This window comes from Rhinatrema bivittatum, chromosome 14 (assembly GCF_901001135.1).
Source record: "Rhinatrema bivittatum chromosome 14, aRhiBiv1.1, whole genome shotgun sequence".
NCBI classification, from domain to species: domain Eukaryota; kingdom Metazoa; phylum Chordata; class Amphibia; order Gymnophiona; family Rhinatrematidae; genus Rhinatrema; species Rhinatrema bivittatum.
The window spans coordinates 59,791,774-59,813,850 of NC_042628.1; the positions used below are offsets into that span (position 1 = coordinate 59,791,774).

At 49.0% G+C, this 22,077-nt stretch overlaps 1 protein-coding gene across 1 annotated transcript; it reads left to right on the forward strand.

The window, feature by feature from the left end:
* Positions 1 to 5,290: 5,290 nt before the first annotated feature.
* LOC115076229 (interferon-inducible GTPase 5-like) lies at positions 5,291 to 20,594 on the forward strand. Its single transcript, XM_029577450.1, is given in 3 exon segments — positions 5,291 to 6,305; positions 17,325 to 17,836; positions 17,839 to 20,594. Coding segments are annotated over 3 exon segments (1,329 nt in total). The 5' UTR covers positions 5,291 to 6,198; the 3' UTR covers positions 18,549 to 20,594.
* The last annotated feature ends 1,483 nt before the right edge of the window (positions 20,595 to 22,077 follow it).

Genomic DNA, 22,077 nt, shown 5'->3' on the forward strand with positions numbered 1-22,077 from the left:
GTCGGGGAAGACTATAGTGATAGGAGTATACTACCATCCACTTGGTCAAGATGGTGAGACGGACAGTGAAATGCTAAGAGAAATTAGGGAAGCTAACCAAATTGGTAGTGCGGTAATAATGGGAGACTTCAATTACCCCAATATTGACTGGGTAAATGTATCATCAGGACACGCTACAGCAGGGGTCAGGAACCTTTTTGGCTGAGAGAGCCATAAACGCCACATATTTTAAAATGTAATTCCATGAGAGCCATACAATATGTTTAAAACTAAATACAAGTAAATGTGTGCATTTTATGTAAGATCACACTTTTAAAGTACAATAAGTCTCTGAAAATATTACACCAGGCCTTAAGACACCAATACATCTCCTATTAGGAAAACGGACCAAGTCAGGCTGCTATAGAGTCCTACACAGAAACTACACGCCAGCAGAAAACCTCACCTGAATCACGTGCTGTCCCTCACCTAACATAGAATAAAGAGACCAAAATGCATAACAAGAAGCATGCAGAAAAAACTGAATTGGAAACTGCAACAAGCCAGAGTCTCTGTATGCAGTGTAACAAAGGAAAAAAGAAACATCACCCATCCTTATAAAACAAATCAAGAAATATAAAATCATCAGCAGTAAAACTGTACTAACAAAAAGAACATATTTCGAAACAGCTGATGAGTGGAATATCCAATAATTAAAAACTCATATAAAACATTTCCAGATACCAACATAATATTTAAAAATAGCAGACACAAAGACCCAGTAATGAAAAATAATAAGGATACAAACATTTTTTTGCTCTGCATACCTGGGAACGTTTGATATCCAGGTGTCCTGAGATTGTTCTGAATTAGCAGGAGGAGGGGTGGTTTGCTTGGAACTTTCTCCTCTCTCAGTCACATACCAGCGCTCTCTCTCACACTGGCTCTCAATGACACACCTATACACACATGCTCTCAGTACTCACATATACACATGTTTTTTCTCTCTCACTTATATAGGCTCTTAATTACACATTTACACACATGCTGTCTATCTTTTCACGCTTACACACACACACAGGCTTTCAATCACATAAATACATGCTGTCTTTTTCTCTCACACACAGACTCTCATTCACATGCTTACAAACATGTCCTCTCTTTCTCTCTTGCTCTCAATCACATATTCACATGCTCCCTCACCTAAACCAGCTCTCAATCACACACAGACACACATGATCTCTCTCTTACTTATACACACAGGCTCTTAATCATACATACACATGATTTCTCTCACACACAAAGGATCTCAATCATACACACATACTCTTTCACACAAACAGGTTTTCAATCACAAACTTACACATACAGGTTCCCAATGGTAAACTTACATTCATGCTCTCTCTCACAGGCAGGCTCTCAAGCACAGACATACTCTCTTTCACATATACAGGCTCTCAATCTTTCACATACATGCAATCTCTCACACACACACACACACACACACACACAGCCCCCCCCCCCCCGCGGCCCGGAAGAGGAAGTGGAGAGTATCGGGTGCGTGCGCGGCAAGAAGAGGCCACGCTAGTGCACTCGGCATCGGCCCGAAGAAAAGAAGACTGCAGCGCGGCTCGGAGGAAAATGAAGAGCTTCAACCGCGGCCGATGGGACTCTGCCTCCGCGAGGGCTGAAAATGAAGGAGGTTAGCGTTGGAGGAGGCTGCTGCTGCTGCCGCGAGTTCCCGGGGTGGGGGTGGGGGAGAGAGAGAGTGAATGAGCGAGCAAGCATGTGTGTTTGCTCGCTCATTCACTCTCTCTCCCCCACCCCCGGGGTGGGGGTGGGGGAGAGAGAGAGAAGGACTCTTTTCCTACAGACAGTGCAGTCTGCTGCGCAGTCATTCTAGCCCCTAGGCAGCAGTCCTGACTCCTTAACCCTGCTATTTATGCCCTAAGGGACAGGTCAAGGTTGCCACAAGCGGCCTTGCTTTCTTGATGTTACAGCGGTCCTTGGTGATGTACCTCTAACCTTCTGGCATCTTTTTAGGGTGCCACCAAAAGACGGGCATTTACTAAAGTCAGCCGCCTAGTATGACCAACCACGAAAAATGAAACCAAAGAGCGCGTGGGAATGACAGAAGCAAGGAGTTCTGAGTTTCACAAGAGAAGGGCGGGAGAAAGAAAGAGGATTTGTAACCCTGACAAGGGGGGCTTAGGGACTGCTCACACATGCACAGTGCTCATGGACTAAGTGGATGGGGGGGCACCTCACTGCCCCCATGCAGACCTATTGGCCTGCCCACTGCCTAAACCTACACCAATGCCTGTGTGTATGCGAGGGACTCATAAAGACAGCCAGGATTCTTAACCCTCTTCCTGTTTAGGGAGGCGCCTTCACCTAGCTACAGCAGCTGCTCCAGGTTCCTGCAGAATTGGAAGCCTTGGCCTGGATCCAGAAATAGCTAGCCTGAATGTAGCTTTGGGTGGTGGGCATCTCTGGACAAATCACTGGTGAAACCCCATCTGTAATACTATGTCCAATTTTGGAGGCAATGCCTCTGAAGAGCTATAGAAAGAGTGGCTACCAAAATGGTTCAGAATCTGTATATCACAGAGAGGAAAATGGGGGAATATAATATAGGCATTCAAATATTGCAAATAAATAATGCACAAGCAGCACGGGGCTGAGATATTGATGTGCATCAAATTGGACAGAGATGTTGGAATGATCATACCAGAGGTTCTCAAGGAGGCAAAACAGTGAAACAAAGTAGTGACCGCAGGAATGGTAGAGGATTTAGGGACAGGTAATACTAGCAGGAAAAGAGGTGATAATACTTTTGTTGAGAGCTCATCTGTAGTTCCATGTCCAGTTTGTGAGGCCACACAAAGAAGGGCTACCAAAATGGTGCAGCACTGCAATATCTGCCCTTAACGTCCTGTGAAATGAGACTTAAGGACGTATTCCATGTACGTATCCCCTAGAAAAAAAGGAGAGGAGACAGAGTTATAAGGACATTCAAATATATTCATAATATCCAAGAGTTAAACATTTTCCAGTGAAAAGGAAGCTCTAGAATATGTCATGCTATGAGAGGCTGAGACAAAGGAGTATTATTAGGAAATATTTCTTCATAAAAAGGATGAATGCATACCCCATCCTCCTGATGGTAGTTCTAGAGGACAGAAACAAGCCTTGTGTATACTTTGCTGTTTTACAGACTGACCCAGAACCAACGGTTTCTTTCTGCAGGTCTGGGGATCAGTGTGGCTAACAGGAGGGCCAAGTGCTGGTAGTGTGCGTGCCCCATTGGTTAATGGAGAACCTGCAGCTCCAGAAAGCCAGCAACCGCACAAGAATTGCCCTTTACATGTCAGCTGTCCATCATTGATGCTGGGGCATTTCATGGGGTGACTGTCTGTTTAGCATGCTGGTGTGGCAGCTTTTATGTTGTCTTAGTGTGGCTCCCACCTGACCAATCTCTTGTTATGTTGTCTCTCTTTTCTGGGGATTGTGGACTTCCATGTCTTGGCTATGCATGTATCTACAACTGCCAGCATATCTGGGAACACTCCGGATTTGACCCGAATACTCGAAAATTCTTAAGGAACTGCTGGGTCTTCCAGGCCAACACTGGAAAACTCCAGGTGCACTGCTGCTGACGCTGCTTGTGCGGGCCTGAAAGAGGAAACTGCCTGGGCCTGCACAGACTGGAAGAAGCTCCAATGCAAGAAGGGAGGAAGAGCCCGATCAGCCCATGTGGGCAAGAAGCCCATCCGCCCCTGAGGTAGAAGGGGGAGGAGGAGCAGAAGCAGCGTCTACTCATCACTAGGAGGACAGTCCCATCAGCTGCAAAGGTGCCAAAAAGGAGGTTGCTGCCACTGGTGAGTTTGGGGTAGAGCAAGAAAATGAGTGAGCATGTGTGAAAGTGTGGGAGGAATAAGGAGAGACGTGAGACTGTGAGAGGGAGGGAACTGTGTGTGAGGGAGAGAAGTGAGAGAGTTGGCATATGTGAGAAAATGAGAGCGTGAAGGAGAATGTGCATGTGAGAGAGAGAGTGTATGGGAGAATGAAGGAATGTGAGGGAGCATGTGGGTGAGAATGAACATGTATGTGTGCGAGAAAGATTCTGAGAGTGAATACGTGAGGGTGTTTGAGAGAAAAGATGTGTGTATACTACCCCTCTCCCCAGCATGCTAATTCAGGACAATCTCAGAACGACTGGAAATCAAGCATTCCCAGGTCTGTCACTTCCTTCATGATTTTGTCCCCTGAATACATGAACCACGGAGCTGGTCCTGAAAAGGCGGGACTACTTCAGTCCATGTTTGTCCCTTCTGATGCACGCATGTCCTGGGGTTTGGCCTGGAATGGAAGAGATACCTCCTTTTGTATGTGGGGCTGTACTTAGTGATTCATCCCTGGTTCTGTTGTGTCTGGGGCACCTACAGTACTTTCTGATTGGATTTTTTTTACTTTTCAGTCCCAGCACAACAAATCCCTGTTCTAGTTGCAGCAGCAACCACAAGAGTAACCAATGCCCATCCTCTTGCTCCCCCCTCCGCTGCCTCCCCCTCCCCCCAACACACAAGGATGGAAGACCTCTTCACCCCAGCGAGTATTGCTGGGGACCCATGACCAGTGGAAGGGACACCACACCATACACCATTCCTGTAGAAGAGGTTGCAAAAGCACTGGAAAGTTTGTTTTTTTTAAAGGTGTTTTTATATTTGTCAGTAAAAATATTCTGTATTGGTTAACACTGGTGTCTAACGTTTTCTGGTGAGTATGACTGATAGATGGCTGCAGGAATATGGGTGCATGTGTACTAGAGATGTGAATCGGAACCAGAATCGGATCCGATATCAGTTCCAATTCACATCTCTAATGTGTACAGTGTGGGTACAGGTACGTGAAAGAGAATGTGAGGATGAGGTACCAATGATAGGGAAGGGAATGTGTAAGATGCTAGGCTGGTTGTGTAGTAGATAACAGTCCTGAAAAATGTTTTTATAAAGATAAGCTTGCAATCACTGGAAAAGAAAACTGTACTGTCTCTTTAAACGCTGAAAGTCGGATTGATCCAGTGGCTCATGCAGATTACCTAGATTCAGTTCTGTACCCCTGGGGGAGGAAGACACAGTCATTACTCAAAAACGACACCTAGTGGCCAGGCTTAGCACCCAAGATTGCAGGTTTCCAGAGAATCCCCAGAGCCTGACACCCACCCCAGCCCATGGCTATTGCAGCAGTGACTGGGCTAGGGTGAGGTGAGAGGGGGTACAAAAAAGGGGAAAAAAGTGCCGGGTAGCTGTGGGTGAAGGCTCCTGGTGCCAGATCCCAGGCCTGGTTCCACTTGACCTGGAAGCCCAAAGGCTGCAGGAAATTGCTGGATGAAACATATAAGTATGTAAATGAAAACTAAAAAGCCAAGAGGCTTCCCAAACGTGCGCCCTGGCGATTTCTCTTCGACACTTACTATGTCACACTCCACTGTATATGAGAAAAGCAAATTAGCCGGCACGGCGCGGCTCCCGTGACTTCCCAGGAGAGAGGAAATGAATTGTAACTCGTTTCTTCCCACGAGAAATGCAGGGCTCGGCTAATAACTCTTTCGGGTGATGAACTTCAGGCAGCCCAGGATGGCTTTCTCCGAGCTCCAGAACATCCCCCCGAGTAAACCCTTTCACGACAGATAATGTTCAGCAAACCCCGAATATCTTCTGCTGTTTGCCAGGCGGGGGCTGAAACCCAGCGGCATGCTAGAAGGCGAGGGGCCTCTTGTAAAATGATTTATTGAATGCAAGGAGTAAGTCCGAGACCATTAGTGCTCACAACGCTAGGGCTGACTGAGCCCGGTGCAAAAGCCAAGGGTCCTTTCACGGCAGACATTTTCGGATTGTATTTTTTTTTTTTTTACAGAAGTCACAGTTCTCCCAAGCAGGTTTTTCTGGAACATGCACTGCTCCTTACTTACCACGGCTGGATCGAAACCAAAACAGATCCATCTCAATGAAATCAAGGCCTCCAGTTACCTTGCTGGGATGGTGGAGCCTGCGGCTGGTTTTGATCTTTGCTCGGTGCTGAAAAACTTCATCCCTACCCCCAGCCAGAGCGCCAAGTTTCGGTTTCCTTGTAAGAGGCGTCAGCTGAAGGAAATGAAAGAAAGCAAGCCATCGAGACTGTAGGCAAAGGTGCAAGAAAGCGAGAGGCTGACGCTTCATGGTATTTCAATTTCGCTTTCCTCTAACAGGCGTAGGGAAAATCAGAAGAGGCTGTGAACGAGAGAAAACAGGAAGAAGCTGCAGAAACCGACGCCGCCAGTCCAGGTAAGCTTCTCGCCTTCCAGAGAGCTTTGTGGCAGACGAGCTCAAGGACCAGGGAACCAGATCGGCCCAAAGCTTCTTGCAAAGCGCCGTCCGGCCGGCAGTGTAGGATTGGACCAGGGCTGGGACTAGAACTCCGGAGTTTTCCAGCCGTACTTCACTCCAAGTGCCTCCACCAGCTTCTCAAGCCGCATCGCTCAGCATGTTTGCCGTTAAATAACTAAACCATTCAAAACTGGCTCTTCCCACTATCCAGCCACTTATTGGAATGCCTCCTTAAAAAGACAAGTTTTTAAAGATTTCCGAAATAATTTGTAATAGAAAATAACATGTATGTATTGCCAGAGGATGTGGTTAGTGCAGTTAGTGTAGCTGGGTTCAAAAAAGGTTTGGATAAGTTCTTGGAGGAGAAGTCCATTAACGGCTATTAATCAAGTTGACTTAGAAAATAGCCACTGCTATTATTGGCATCAGAAGCATGGGATCTTCTTGGTGTTTGGGTATTTGCCAGGTACTTGTAGCCTGGTTTGGCCACTGTTGGAAACAGGATGCTGGGCTTGATGGACCCTTGATCTGATCCAGTATGGCAGTTTCTTATGATTGTAATTTTGTTGCTTTTTGAAATATATTTATGCTGGCTATTTTATGCTGTATTGTGTACACCTTGCCTTGAGGTCTGAGAAAAGGCAGGTAAAACTTGTAAACAAAAGGGCAAAAAAAGACTCACTTTAAATTACACAACAAAAATATTAAATTCAAAAGGAAACAGGCCACGTTTCAGGTTTTATCTGAATGTGAAGCTGTGCAGGGCCGGTGCAAGGGTATTAGGCGCCCTAGGCGAAACGTCAGCTATGCCGCCCCCCCCCCCCCGCCTCCACACACAATTAACTTACATTGTGCATTAATGAAAATAACGAAGTCTGTATTTATAACAGAACACTTATTTGACATTTTTATGCCATGTAAACCATTGAGATGATTTGTCTTATCGACGGTATAGAAACTCTTTTATAAATAAATAAATAAATATATATAAAATAAACATAAACCAAAGCTATACTTGTTGCTCAAACAAAAAAAGCAGACACATCACATAATATTAAATAATTAAAATGGCAGTCAATCAAGAAAAATGAACTTAAAAAGCCATCTTTACTTACCCCCTCCAGCAGCTCTCTTTCTCTTCTTCCATGCAGGCTGTAGTACACACCAGAAGCAGCAGTAGTGGCTAAGCTCTATACCAGGGGTCAGGAACCTTTTTGGCTGAGAGAGCCATAAACGCCACATATTTTAAAATGTAATTCCATGAGAGCCATACAATATGTTTAAAACTAAATACAAGTAAATGTGTGCATTTTATGTAAGATCACACTTTTAAAGTACAATAAGTCTCTGAAAATATTACACCAGGCCTTAAGACACCAATACATCTCCTATTAGGAAAACGGACCAAGTCAGGCTGCTATAGAGTCCTACACAGAAACAACACGCCAGCAGAAAACCTCACCTGAATCACGTGCTGTCCCTCACCTAACATAGAATAAAGAGACCAAAACGCATAACAAGAAGCATGCAGAAAAAACTGAATTGGAAACTGCAACAAGCCAGAGTCTCTGTATGCAGTGTAACAAAGGAAAAAAGAAACATCACCCATCCTTATAAAACAAATCAAGAAATATAAAATCATCAGCAGTAAAACTGTACTAACAAAAAGAACATATTTCGAAACAGCTGATGAGTGGAATATCCAATAATTAAAAACTCATATAAAACATTTCCAGATACCAACAAAATATTTAAAAATAGCAGACACAAAGACCCAGTAATGAAAAATAATAAGGATACAAAAATTTTTTTGCTCTGCATACCTGGGAACATTTGATATCCAGGTGTCCTCAGATTGTTCTGAATTAGCAGGAGGTGGGGTGGTTTGCTTGGAACTTTCTCCTCTCTCAGTCACATACCAGCGCTCTCTCTCACACTGGCTCTCAATGACACATCTATACACACATGCTCTCAGTACTCACATATACACATGCTTTTTCTCTCACTTATATAGGCTCTTAATTACACATTTACACACATGCTGTCTATCTTTTCACGCTTACACACACACACAGGCTTTCAATCACATAAATACATGCTGTCTTTTTCTCTCACACACAGACTCTCATTCACATGCTTACAAACATGTCCTCTCTTTCTCTCATTTACACACAGGCTCTCAATCACATACTCACATGCTCCGTCACCTAAATCAGCTCTCAATCACACACCGACACACATGATCTCTCTCTCTCATTTAAACACAGGCTGTCAATCACATACTCACATGCTCCATCACCTAAACCAGCTGTCAATCAGACACAGACACACATGATCTCTCTCTTACTTATACACACAGGCTCTTAATCATACATACACATGATTTCTCTCACACACAAAGGATCTCAATCATACACACATACTCTTTCACACAAACTTACACATACAGGTTCCCAATGGTAAACTTACATTCATGCTCTCTCTCTCTCTCACAGGCAGGCTCTCAATCACAGACATACTCTCTTTCACATATACAGGCTCTCAATCACAGACATACTCTCTTTCACATACACAGGCTCTCAATCATTCACATACATGCAATCTCTCACTCACACACACAGGATCTCAAACACACATGCTTGCTCGCTTATTCACTATCTCTCTCCCCCACCCCGGGAACTCGCGGCGGCAGCAGCCTCCTCCCAACGCTAACCTCTTCATTTTCAGCCCTCGCGGAGGCGGAGTCCCATCGGCCGCGGTTGAAACTCCATTTTCCTCCGAGCCGCGCTGCAGTCTTCTTCCCGTCGGACACTAGCGTGGCCTCTTCTTCCCGCGCAGGCACCCGATGCTCTCCACTTCCTCTTCCGGGCCGCGGGAAGAAGAGAGCACGCCGGTGCCGCTGAGTCAGCAGCACCGGCGTGCTCTTCTTCCCGCGGCCCGGAAGAGGAAGTGGAGAGCATCGGGTGCCTGCGTGGGAAGACTCCCGCGCAGGCACCCGATGACTCCAGCGCAGGCACCCGGCTGACACCCGATGACTCCAGCGCAGGCACCCGGCTGACACCTGATGACTCCCGCGCAGGCACCCGGCTGACTCCAGTCGTGCCCAGCGTGCTCTCTTCTCCGCCCCCCCCCCCCCCCCGCGGCCCGGAAGAGGAAGTGGTGAGCATCGGGTGCCTGCGCGGAAGAAGAGACCACACTAGCGTGGTCTCTTCTTCCCGCGCAGGCACCCGATGCTCTCCACTTCCTCTTCCGGACCGCGGGGGGGGAGAAGAGAGCACGCCCGGTGCCGCTGACTCCAGCTGTCCTGCCGCGTTCCGCCCAGGCTGACAGCAAAGGACTCACATGCTTGAAAGCGCGGCTCTCTTAATTTTACCGGGGCAGTGCCGCCCCCGGGAAGCTGGCGCCCTAGGCGACCGCCTAGTTCGCCTAGTGCTTCCGCCGGCCCTGAAGCTGTGGTAAGGTGTAATTCCATTTGGGATCAGGACCATCAGATTGAGTTGTCATTCATTAAACCAAGAGCTGGGGTTTTTTTGTTTGTTTTTTCTACCCCGTTATGCCCCATTCAAACAAAGTCATTTTAAAAGGACTTTTTATTAAAATCTTAGTAATCTAAGCAGCAGTTTCCTCTATTGCCCAGTTCAAAAAAACAATCAGTAAAACAATATCCTTTTTAGAAATGAAATCCTTAAAACTCTTATTTCTCTGTGCTGTAGCTGTTGCAGGTTAGCACTTCCCATGTGACAGAACAAAAATTGTCACTGGGATCTGCTTTGAATTGGGCTTAAGCAAACAATGAATGGGCTTGATCGCGGCCCACATGGAGGTAGTGAGGAGGGCTAGTTCTTGGAGGGCTTCTAATTTCTAGGAAAGGCATTGGAGGCAATTCTCAAGGAAGAGAGACACCATGAAGGTCAGGGGTAAGAGGGATAACTGTACAAAAGGCTGTTGCGGTCTCCGCCGCTTCCCCTTCGCTAGGTCTGAACAGTGCCTACCTCCGCTGCTGGAAACGCCGCGTTCCGCGTGGCTGGGACCCCGGCGGCGCTGCCTGCTCCACGTGGCGGCCGCCATGGCTTGCCCGTCTCCCCGCTGCCTCGCACGCGCGAGGACGCCCACTTTGTGCGCACAGCTCCCGGAAGTCTGGCGCCGCCTGCGCTGATGACGTCACGCCCTAAGCCCGATATAACCGGCGTCTGGTCTCCTTCTCCTTGCCTTGCAACGAGGTTCACTACTGCCTAGTAGTTCTGAGTTGCGCTTCGTCTGTTCCTCGTTCCTGACTTGACCTTTGGACTGCCTTTGACTTCGCTTCAGCCTGTCGCCTGCCTCTGACCTTGGTTCGTTTCCGACTTCGCTTCAGCCTGCCGCCTGCCTCTGACCTTGGTTCGTTCCTGACTTTGCTTCAGCCTGCCGCCTGCCTCTGACCTTGGTTCGTTCCCGACTTCGCTTCAGCCTGCTCCAGTCCACAGCCTGCTACAGACTCCATTCCAGTCTACAGCCTGCTTCAGTCCACAGCCTGCTACAGACTCCATTCCAGTCTTCAGCCTGCTTCAGTCCACAGCCTGCTACAGACTCCTTTCCAGTCTTCAGCCTGCTTCAGTTCCAGCTTTCTACAGACTCTGCTTCAGTATCCGGTTAGCTACAGTTTCTGCTGCCGCCCGCTGCCCTGTCATCAGCTGGCCCTCGGCCTGTACAGCCGGTCCACGGACTATCTTATACTTTTGGACTTCCTATACTACACTCCCGGCCTAGGCCTTTCCTGCCACTGGACATTGAGCCTATTCCCCAAGTCCCAAGGTTCAAGGACCCTACGGGCTCCTCCTGGGGGGGCTCCTGGTTCCTGGGTGAACACCGCCAGCCTGTGGCTCCGCCTCCCGGCCTACCCTGTCATCCTAAGTGGGCCGGCCCAAGGGTCCACTACCTCGCCTGCAGTATCCGACTGCAACAGTTTGCAAGGCCATGGACTCGGCAGAGGCCCCAAGCCTGCAGGCCATTCCAGGGATGGCTCAACGCCTCCAGCAACAACAGCACTGCATTGATACCCTCGCTGCCACTGTGGAACAGTTGGTCTCTCGTCTAGAGGTTTCCACTCGGGAGTTGCCTCCGGCACCCGCGGCCACTTCAACTTCAGTCACTCAGCTACCCACGCCTACCCGGTACGCCGGGGACAGCAAGACATGCCGTGGTTTCCTAAACCAGTGCCAAGTGCGCTTCACTCTTCTGCCAGCGCAGTTTCCCTCGGACGCAGCCAAGGTAGCGTTTATCTTCTCCCTGCTGGACGGCAAGGCCCTCGACTGGGCTTCACCCTTGTGGGAACGTCAGGATCCCTTGCTACAGAACCTACAAGAGTTCCTCCTTAACTTCCGCCTTGCCTTTGATGACCCCGCACGCCGATCCACCGCGGCCTCGGAGCTCTTGCACCTCCGGCAAGGGACACGCCCGGTGGCTGAGTACATTATAGACTTCCGAACCCTGGCCATGGAGGTCGCTTGGCAAGACGATTGCCTTAAAGGGATCTTCCTCGAGGGTCTGGCAGGCCGCATCAAGGATGAACTAGCAGGTCGGGATCTCCCTGAGGACTTAAATGATCTAATGGACATTGCTGGTAGGGTGGATCGCCGTCTCCAACAACGGGATAGAGAAACTCGCTCGAGTCGCCGAGCCCCACCACAGCTGTCTACCTCCTCCAGAACACCTGCTCCCAAGGCTCTTCCTCCCACTGTGCCTAGTGGGGAACCCATGCAATTGGGCAGATCCCCACTAACCCCTGAAGAAAGGAAGAGACGTCGCTCCCTAGGCCTCTGCCTCTATTGTGGAGGCAAGGGGCACTTTCTTGCTTCTTGCCCAGAGCGTCCGGGAAACGCTCATGCCTAGGTTACTCTGAGGAGCTACACCTAGGCGCTACTGGATCAGCTCCTCTTTGCACGCTACCAGTAACTCTGAAATACCCCGGTGGGGAACTCCAGATCCGTGCCTTCATTGACTCCAGCGCTGAGGGGAATTTTATTGTGGCCGATCTGGTGACTCAGCTTTCCCTTCCGACTCTACAGAAGGTCCCTCCTCTGCGGATCTCCTCGATCCGAGGCACTCTGCTTCCTGGGGTCATTACCTGCTCCACGGCCCCATTGACACTGCAAACAGGCCTGTTCCACTCTGAGGAGATCTCCCTGCTCGTCTTGGAGCAAGCGGTGCACCCGTTGGTTTTGGGACTTCCTTGGTTACGTCAGCATTCTCCCGTGATACAATGGGATAACTTCCAACTGGTTCGTTGGAGTCCTGCCTGCTTTGAACACTGTCTACAGCTCCCACGTCCACCCAAACCTCTGCACCTCTGCTCTTCGCACCTCCTACCTGAGCCATACCAAAGCTTTGAGGACGTTTTCTCCAAGGAGATGGCGGAGATCCTTCCCCAGCACCGGCCTTTTGATTGTCCTATTGACCTATTGCCGGGCACCACGCCCCCTCGTGGCCGAGTGTATCCCCTGTCGCTACCCGAAACGAAGGCCATGTCCCAGTATGTTACGGAGAACCTAGCCAAGGGGTTCATCCGCCCTTCTCGCTTGCCTGCTGGTGCCGGATTCTTCTTTGTGGCCAAAAAGGATGGCTCTCTCCGGCTGTGTATCGACTATCGTGGCCTGAATGCCATCACCAAACGAGACTGGTACCCCCTCCCGTTGATCCCGGAGCTTCTGGATCGCCTTCAGGGTGCCCGCATCTTCACGAAGTTGGATCTCAGAGGGGCCTACAACCTCGTCCGTATACGCCCAGGGGACGAATGGAAGACGGCATTTAATACCAGGGATGGGCATTACGAGTATCTGGTAATGCCCTTTGGACTCTGCAATGCCCCCGCCGTCTTCCAGCACCTCATGAATGAGGTACTGCGCGACATGTTCCACTCACATGTCATAGTCTACCTGGACGACGTGCTCATCTTTTCCAAGGATGTGGACTCCCATCGCTGCCACGTTACACAGGTTCTTCAGGCCCTCCGAGACAACCAATTGTATGCCAAGCTGGAGAAGTGTACGTTCGAGGCTGAATTGTTGCCCTTCTTGGGATACATCATCTCCTCTACCGGCTTCCGCATGGACCCAGAGAAAGTAGCGGCCATCACCAAGTGGCCTCAGCCCACGGGTCTCAAAGCCCTCCAGCGATTCCTGGGCTTCGCTAACTTTTATAGACATTTTATCCCACGATACTCGCATCGAGTTGCTCCGCTCACGGCCCTGACCCGCAAGGGAGCTGACGCCAAGAACTGGCCTGACGCTGCGGTAGCAGTCTTCTCCGACCTCAAAGAAGCATCTTTCGGACGTTTGCCTCCGGCATCCAGATCCCTCCAGACCGTTCATTGTGGACGTCGACGCCTCCAGTATAGCGGTTGGGGCGGTTCTCAGCCAACACTCCGACTCTGGCCAACTCCTCCCCTGCTCCTACTTCTCCAGGAAGTTTTCTCCAGCCGAGAGCAATTACTCCATCGGTGACAAGGAGCTGTTGGCGATTAAGCTCGCCTTCGAAGAGTGGAGACAATGGCTCGAGGGGTCCCTGCATACAACCACCGTATACACAGACCACAAGAACCTGGAGTTCCTGTCACAGGCTCAACGACTGAACCCCTGCCAAGCCCGCTGGGCCTTGTTTTTCAGTCGTTTCGACTTTGTTCTGCAATATCGGCCGGCGGCCAAGAACCTCCGAGCTGATGCTCTCTCCCGTACTTCATGCGTCGAAGAGGATCAAGAACCTCCTCAATTTATCCTGGACCCGAGTAAGGTCTACCTGTCCGCTTTGACGGTCCTCTCTCAGGATAGGACTGTAATTCCTCGCAGGGATCGCCTAACGGCCATACGCTGGGCTCATGACTCCCTCATCGGAGGGCACGCAGGACGCGAAAGAACTCTAGAACTTATCAACCGCTTCTATTGGTGGCCCAACATCCAGCGGGATGTCTACTCCTATGTGAGTTCCTGCCCCACATGCGCCCGTCAAAAGCCCAGCCCTGGATCTCCTTGTGGCCTTCTGCAACCACTACCAGTCCCCACTGAACCATGGACCCACATAGCTACGGACTTCGTGGTGGACTTACCCTCGTCTTGCGGGCATACGGTCATCTGGGTCACCGTTGACCGCTTCTCAAAGATGGTGCACCTAGTTCCCTTGCCTAAACTTCCTTCAGCGCCCGAACTGGCCCGTCTCTTTGCTCAGCATGTCTTCAGGCTACATGGTCTCCCCCAAGATATAGTCTCCGACCGAGGACCCCAGTTTGTAGCACGCTATTGGAGAGCTCTCTGCAAGTGCTTCAAGGTAAAGCTCAGCTTCTCCACAGCCTTTCACCCACAGAGCAACGGGCAGACCGAGAGAATGAATTGGACCCTGAAGGCCTACCTCCAGGCCTTCGTTAATGAAAAACAGGATAACTGGTCAGAACTACTGCCCTGGGCCGAGTTCGCCTACAACAACCAAGCTCACGCCGCTACCGGCAAATCCCCGTTTCAGCTTGTCTACGGGAAACCACTAAGACCTCCGCTCCCGCTGGCTGTCCCCAGTGCCTCGCCTGCCGTTCAAGTAACAGCGCAGCAACTACGGACATTGTGGCACAGAACTCAGAACCAGCTACACTGCTCAGCCGTGTCCGCCAAACAAGCGGCCGACCGCCACCGACGACCAGCTCCCACCTACCAGCCAGGGGACCGAGTCTGGCTCAGCACCAGGAACATCCATCTCCGCCTCCCATCACGGAGATTTGCACCCAGGTTCTGTGGTCCATTTCGGGTTGCTGAGAGAGTGGGTCTGGTCTCGTATCGGCTGAGACTGCCTTCAACTCTCCGAATCCACAATGTCTTTCATGTGTCCCTGCTTAAACCCGTGGTCCTCTCTCGTTATCACCGTACGCCCCCGGATCCTACTTCAACAGCCATCGACGACGACCCCACTTACCAGGTGCGTGAGGTCTTGGACGTCCGCTTCCACAACCGTAGATGGGAATACCTACTGGCGTGGGAGGGCTGCGGTGATGAAGATAACACCTGGGAACCCAGCCGCAATATCCTTGACAAAAACTTATTGCAGCAGTTCCATCAGGACCACCCAGGAAAACCGGGGCCTCTCAAGAGGGGCCGTAAAGGGGGGGTACTGTTGCGGTCTCCGCCGCTTCCCCTTTGCTAGGTCTGAACAGTGCCTACCTCCGCTGCTGGAAACGCCGCGTTCCGCATGGCTGGGACCCCGGCGGCGCTGCCTGCTCCGGCTTGCCCGTCTCCCCGCTGCCTCGCGCACGCGCTCACGAGGACGCCCACTTTGTGCGCACAGCTCCCACCTGCGCTGATGACGTCACGCCCTAAGCCCAATATAACCGGCGTCCGGACTCCTTCTCCTTGCCTTGCAACGAGGTTCACTACTGCCTAGTAGTTCTGAGTTGCGCTTCTTCTGTTCCTCGTTCCTGACTTGACCTTTGGACTGCCTTTGACTTCGCTTCAGCCTGCCGCCTGCCTCTGACCTTGGTTCATTCCCGACTTCGCTTCAGCCTGCCGCCTGCCTCTGACCTTGGTTCGTTCCAGACTTCGCTTCAGCCTGCCGCCTGCCTCTGACCTTGGTTCGTTCCCGACTTCGCTTCAGCCTGCTCCAGTCCACAGCCTGCTACAGACTCCATTCCAGCCTTCAGCCTGCTTCAGTCCACAGCCTGCTACAGACTCCTTTCCAGTCTTCAGCCTGCTTCAGTTCCAGCTTTCTACAGACTCTGCTTCAGTATCCGGTTAGCTACAGTTTCCGCTGCCGCCCGCTGCCCTGTCATCAGCTGGCCCTCGGCCTGTACAGCCGGTCCACAGACTATCTTATACTTTTGGACTTCCTATACTACACTCCCGGCCTAGGCCTTTCCTGCCACTGGACATTGAGCCTATTCCCCAAGTCCCAAGGTTCCAGTACCCTACGGGCTCCTCCTGGGGGGCTCCTGGTTCCCGGGTGAACACTGCCAGCCTGTGGCTCCGCCTCCCGGCCTACCCTGTCATCCTAGGTGGGCCGGCCCAAGGGTCCACTACCTCGCCTGCAGTATCCGACTGCAACAAAAGCAACAAAATTAAGCATTATTAAATTGAATTATAAAAAAAAATGCACCTAGGAGTACTGTTAGTGCTGTGAAAATGCCAATAAGCACCGATTTTCAATACTCTCCAAAAACAGCTATTTGTCAGAAAAATAAAGACTTAAATGCCCAGTTTAGAAAGAGCTAGAATGAGAAGCCCAGTAACTGCAGACCCTACCTCGCCCCCATGGACTTGGGTTCCCCAGACAGGTGTAGAGCAAAGTTGTAAGAAAGCACTGTCCGAGCAGTACTACCCACGCCTCACCTTGTAAAGGGACAGGAAAATGTTAACTTCTGTTTTCTTGTTGTTTTTGTCCCACCAGTGATCTTGCCAGCAAATAGAACTTGTTTTAGGAAGGTTTGTGCTGCAGGATTTAAATGTCAAATGAGTGGAAACCTGCCAAAAGTGTAGCATAAGGAATGGCACATAATCACAAAATGAATTTTTGAATTCCCATTGGTTGGATTTGGGGTGGGAAACAGTGGCCATAAGATTGGGGATAAATGTTTTCAAGAGTATACAATCCAGTTTTCTAGTTTGGTGTAGAACTGTTCACACACCTTTTATAAAGTTAAAAAGAAAAAGAAATCCCACAAAACTTCTTAGCTTTGTGTGAAAAAGGGCTGCTGGGTTTCCACGAGTATGACCTCTGTGATGCACAATCTCAGGTCTAGAGATGATAGATGAAGCCTGCATCAGATGCTATATCAAACTATTTATCAAAAGCTTATTGGCTGCCTCAGTATGAATGGACCAATCAGATTATACATTGAAGAAGCATGAATGGGACAGACTTCCTATTTACATCTATTCATAGCGAGCCTTGTTGAGCAGCTAGCATACAAAGCAAGAAAATCATGTATGTAAAGTACAGAAATATTTTTTGTTCCTGTTCCCTTTCTTCCAGAGACACCATGTGTGCCAAAGAAGTCCGAGAGCAAGACCTGGCTGAGATGAGCTCCATCATCCAATCCAAAGTGGTGATGGAAGTCTCCAAGCAAGTCCAGGGTCTCCTGACATCGCTGGAGACCACAACACTGGATATTGCCATCACTGGAGATTCCGGTGCTGGAAAATCCACCTTCATCAATGCCATCCTAGAGCTAAATGACGAGGATTTTGGGGCTGCTAAAACTGGGGTCACTGAGACCACCACAGAGCCGACTGTTTACCAGCACCCAAAGCTACCCACCGTTCAGCTGTGGGACCTGCCTGGCATTGGCACCCTCAATTTCCAAGCTGACCGGTATCTGGAACAGGTAGGGTTTGAGAAGTACGACTTTTTTATCATCTTGGCTTCAGAACGCTTCCGAGAAAATAATGCCAACCTAGCCAGGAGCATCAGAGCAATGAATAAGAATTTCTACTTTGTACGTTCCAAGATCGACCAGGACATAAAGGCCTGCCAGAGGCAACGAAACTTGAGGAGATGGTCCTTGCTAAGATACGAACAGACTGTATCAGTTGTTTGGAGAAGGAAGGCGTGGAGGCTCCCAAAGTCTTCCTGGTCTCCAGCTTTGAGCTTCATAAATATGATTTCCACAAACTGCAAGACATGCTGGTCCAAGAACTTAATGGCCAGAAGAGGCATGTCTTACTCCTGTCTCTGCCAAACACGACAGCAGAGATGATTCAGAACAAGAAAGAGTCCTTAAAAAGGCATGTCTGGAAGAAGGCTCTCATGACTTGCATCATCTCGGCGCTTCCCACCCATTCTGTGCACTGCAACACACCAATGCTGCTGGAGACCCTAACTTCATACCAGAAGAACTTTGGCCTAGATGATGAGTCTCTCAGCATGATAGCCCGGAATTCCAAAATGTCTGTTTTTGACCTCAAGCAGGCAATAACCTCAACCTTGGGAAAGGATTTGTTTGCAAACCATGTACAAGCCGTGCTAAGCAAGGCTGCTGCCAGCAACAGCCTGGTGGTTAACTTGGTGGCCAGTCGTGTGCCCCTGCTCAGCCATGTGGTTGCAGGAGGAGTCTCTTTTGTGGCAGCCTACTTCCTTCTAAACAGTGCCTTAGATGAATTTGCCCAAGATGCAGAAAGGGTTTTGAGGAAAGCATGGGGGATAGAAGAAGTAGAAATGCAGAAACCTTACAAGCTTGATTTCTTCTATTTTGACTGAACACAGTTCTGGCTGAAACAATGATGGGGTTATGCAAATAACATTGTCTAAGTGTGCATACTCACCCTATCCAGCAAATTCACATATCTGTGGAGTTATCCATTTTCCTTTTAAGCAAATAAAATAAACATTGAAAGATGTGTCAGGCAAAGTCTTACTAGGGAGAAGATTCCAAAACCTGGCCACCTGGAGCTTCGAAAGATGGTGGTGTTCATTATTTTTTACCCAGTAGGAACAATGTTCCGATGATCCAACCAGACAAGGTTTATTCCTATGCAATGCCAGTGATATATCCACAGTCTTTTGAAAGGGGGGAAGGAGTTCAGGGACCTGGAAGAGTTGGGTGGAGCTTGGATTTAATGTGGAAATGGCTACAGTCAGAGAGTACAAGGAGGGAAGTGATGAGGAAAGTAGACGCACTTCCAGGAGATGATGGTGCTCACAGCAGAGGGAGGTGGTGGCCCCTCCTGAACCTCAGCCCAACCTTTTTCACATTATTGCATGTCAAAGCTCACTTCCAGGAGGAAACCTTCTCTGGCGTCTTCTCACAGACTACAACTAAATGTCTCGCTGCCAAGGACATAGTGCTCCAGTCTTGGTTTTAACCCTTCCTGCATGAACAATCTTGTTCTTGCTCCTGGTAGGGACATCAGAGCTGCCAGTCCCTGCCCACAATAGGTTAAAACCAGCTCGTGAGCGCAATGTATGCCCAAAGCCTTGAGCCAAAGAAGCACTACATTTCTTTCAGAAGTTAAGCATTCTGCAAGAGGGGATAGAGAAGCTAGTCAAACAATGAAATAATAGGAGATAATGTGTCTGTTTTATGCTCATGCTCTAAAGCTGGAAATTATTTTAAGAGTAATACATGGCATGGCCAATGCGTTTGTGACCTGGCAGGTTCCTCCTATGCCTTTGTATTTCCAATGCAGTTGGAACCAAAGCTAGGCCATGAACCTTCATTTGCAACTAGCTAAGAATTTTCCATCCATTTTTAAACATTCTGAGCCCAGTATTCAAATGACATTTAGCCGGTTAAGTCAGTCTTATCTGGCTTAACCGGCAGCCACTGAACTATGGCAGTGGCTGCCACTTAGCCAGATAAGTGACTTATCCAACTAAGATTTTAGCCAGATAACTTGTGAACAGGCAGTAGCCGTAATGGAGTGGTCTACGTAGCTAGATAAGTTAGCCAACTAAGTAGCAATATCGAGACAGCCAAATAATAGCAGGTCTAAACTTAGGCGGATAAGACTTATCCGGTTAAGTAGCACCAAATACGGAGATATTCAGTTTCGTAGCCTGTCATGGAGCTGAATATTCCGCATAAGTTAGCGGATAAGTCTATGTGACTAACTTAGATAATTGGCTGCGCTTTGAATATCCCATAACTACTACTGCTGAACACTTCTATAGTACTACTTGACGTACGCAGTGCTGTACAAAAAAACATAAGACAGTCCCTTCTACATAGAGCTTACAGTCTAATCAAGACAAACAAAGAGCAGAAGAGACTGGGAGAATTTCATTTATTAAAAGAATGGTTAAAAATTAATGAGGCTATAAACAGGCGAACAGGGGTTAAGGTTTAAAAGCAGTTTCAATAAGGTGTGTTTTTAGATGGGATTTAAATAAGGCAGGAGGGAACATGACACATCAGCTCAGGAAGTCTGTTCCAAGCCTTCGGTGCAGCCAGGTGGAAAGCACGGAATCGGGAATTGGCAGTAGAGGAGAAAAGCATTGATAGGAATGACTTGCCTGAAGTGTGGAGTGCATGAGGCATGTAGAGAGAGAGAGAGAGAGAGAGAGAGAAGAAGTAGTGAGGAACTGCAGAGTGAAGGCTCTTGTAAGTGAGTAAGAGGAGTTTGAACTGTTTGCAGAAATGGATAGGGAGCCAATGTAGTGACTTCAGAAGAGGTGTTATGTGAATGTAGCGATTCTGGTGAAAGATAAGTCGCCCAGCTGAATTTTAGATAGATTGTAGTGGAGCAAGATGGCTTGCTGGGAGACCTGTGAGGAGCAGGTTGCAATAGTCTGAGTGGAAGGTGATGAGAGAGTGGATAAGGATTCTGGTTGTGTTATAAAAAAGGAAGGGACAGATTTTGTTGATGTTGTAGAGAAAGAAATGGCACATTTTAGCAGTGTTTTGGATATAGGAGACAGAGGAGTTGAAGATGACTCCAAGGTTATGGGCTGAAGGAACTGGGAGGAATACAGTATTATCCACAGAAATAGAGAAAGGAGTAAGAGGGGAGGTGGGATTAGAAGGAAAGATAAGGAGCTCTATCTTGGCCATGTTGAGTTTAAGGTGGCGGCGGGACATCCAGGCAGTAATGTCAGACAAGCAGGCCGAGATCTGGGACTGGATTCCTGATGAAATTTCTAGTGTAGAGAGGTAAATCTGGGAATCATCAGCATAAAGATGGTACTGAAAACTTTGAGAGAAAATCAGAGCACCACAGAAATTAGTATATAGTGGGAAGAGAAGAGGGCCCAGGACGGAGCACTGAGGCACACCAATTGTTAGTGCAATGTCAGTAGAGGAGGAATCACCAGAGGAAACACAAAAAGTGCAATGGGAGATGTAAGAAGAGAACCAAGACAGGACAGAGACCCAGAATCCAAGCAAGGATGAGAACCAAGGATTAGGTAGTGATCAACAATGTCAAAAGCAGCAGACAGTCAAGAAGGATAAGGAGAGAGTAAAAGCTGTTGTCTTAGCCATAAACAGGTCATAGGAGACTTTGACAATAGGGATGTGAATCGGGCTTCGGACGATTGAAAATATCGGACGATATTTTCAAAATCGTCAGAAATCGGGGGCTCCCCCAAAACGATAGGAAAACTCCACGATATTGTTCGTGGGGGTTCTCTTATCGTTTTGGGGGAGGGAGGGAAAAACGGCACGCAAAAATAACCCCTAAACCCACCCCGACCCTTTAAAACTAATCCCTTAGTATCCCCCACCCTTCCGACCCTCCCAAAAACCTTTTACAGGTACCTGGTGGTCCAGTGGGGGTCCCTGGAGCGATCTCCCGCTCCCGGGCCGTCGGCTGCCACTAATCAAAATGGCGCCGATGGCCCTTTGCCCTTACCATGTGACAGGGTATCCGTGCCATTGGCCGGACCCTGTCACATGGTAGGAGCACTGGATGGCCGGCGCCATCTTGTGCTCCTACCATGTGACAGGGGCTGACCAATGGCACCAGTAGCCCCTGTGACATAGTAAGGGCAAAGGCTATCGGCGCCATTTTGAATACTGGCAGCCGACAGTCCAAGTGCAGGAGGTCGCTCCCGGACTTTTGGCAAGTCTTGTGGGGGTCAGGAGGTTCCCCCAAGACTTGCCAAAAGCCCCTGGTGGTGCAGCGGGGGTCACAGAATGGAACCTATATCTTATCCTTATAAGTCTCATACGTTCTCCGTTCAAGCCTTTCCATTCCTCTCATTTCACAGTTTGGCATGGGAAATTCTTTCCTTCATAAATGTTATTTCTGCCAACAGGGTCAGTGAGTTACACACCTTGTTACATACT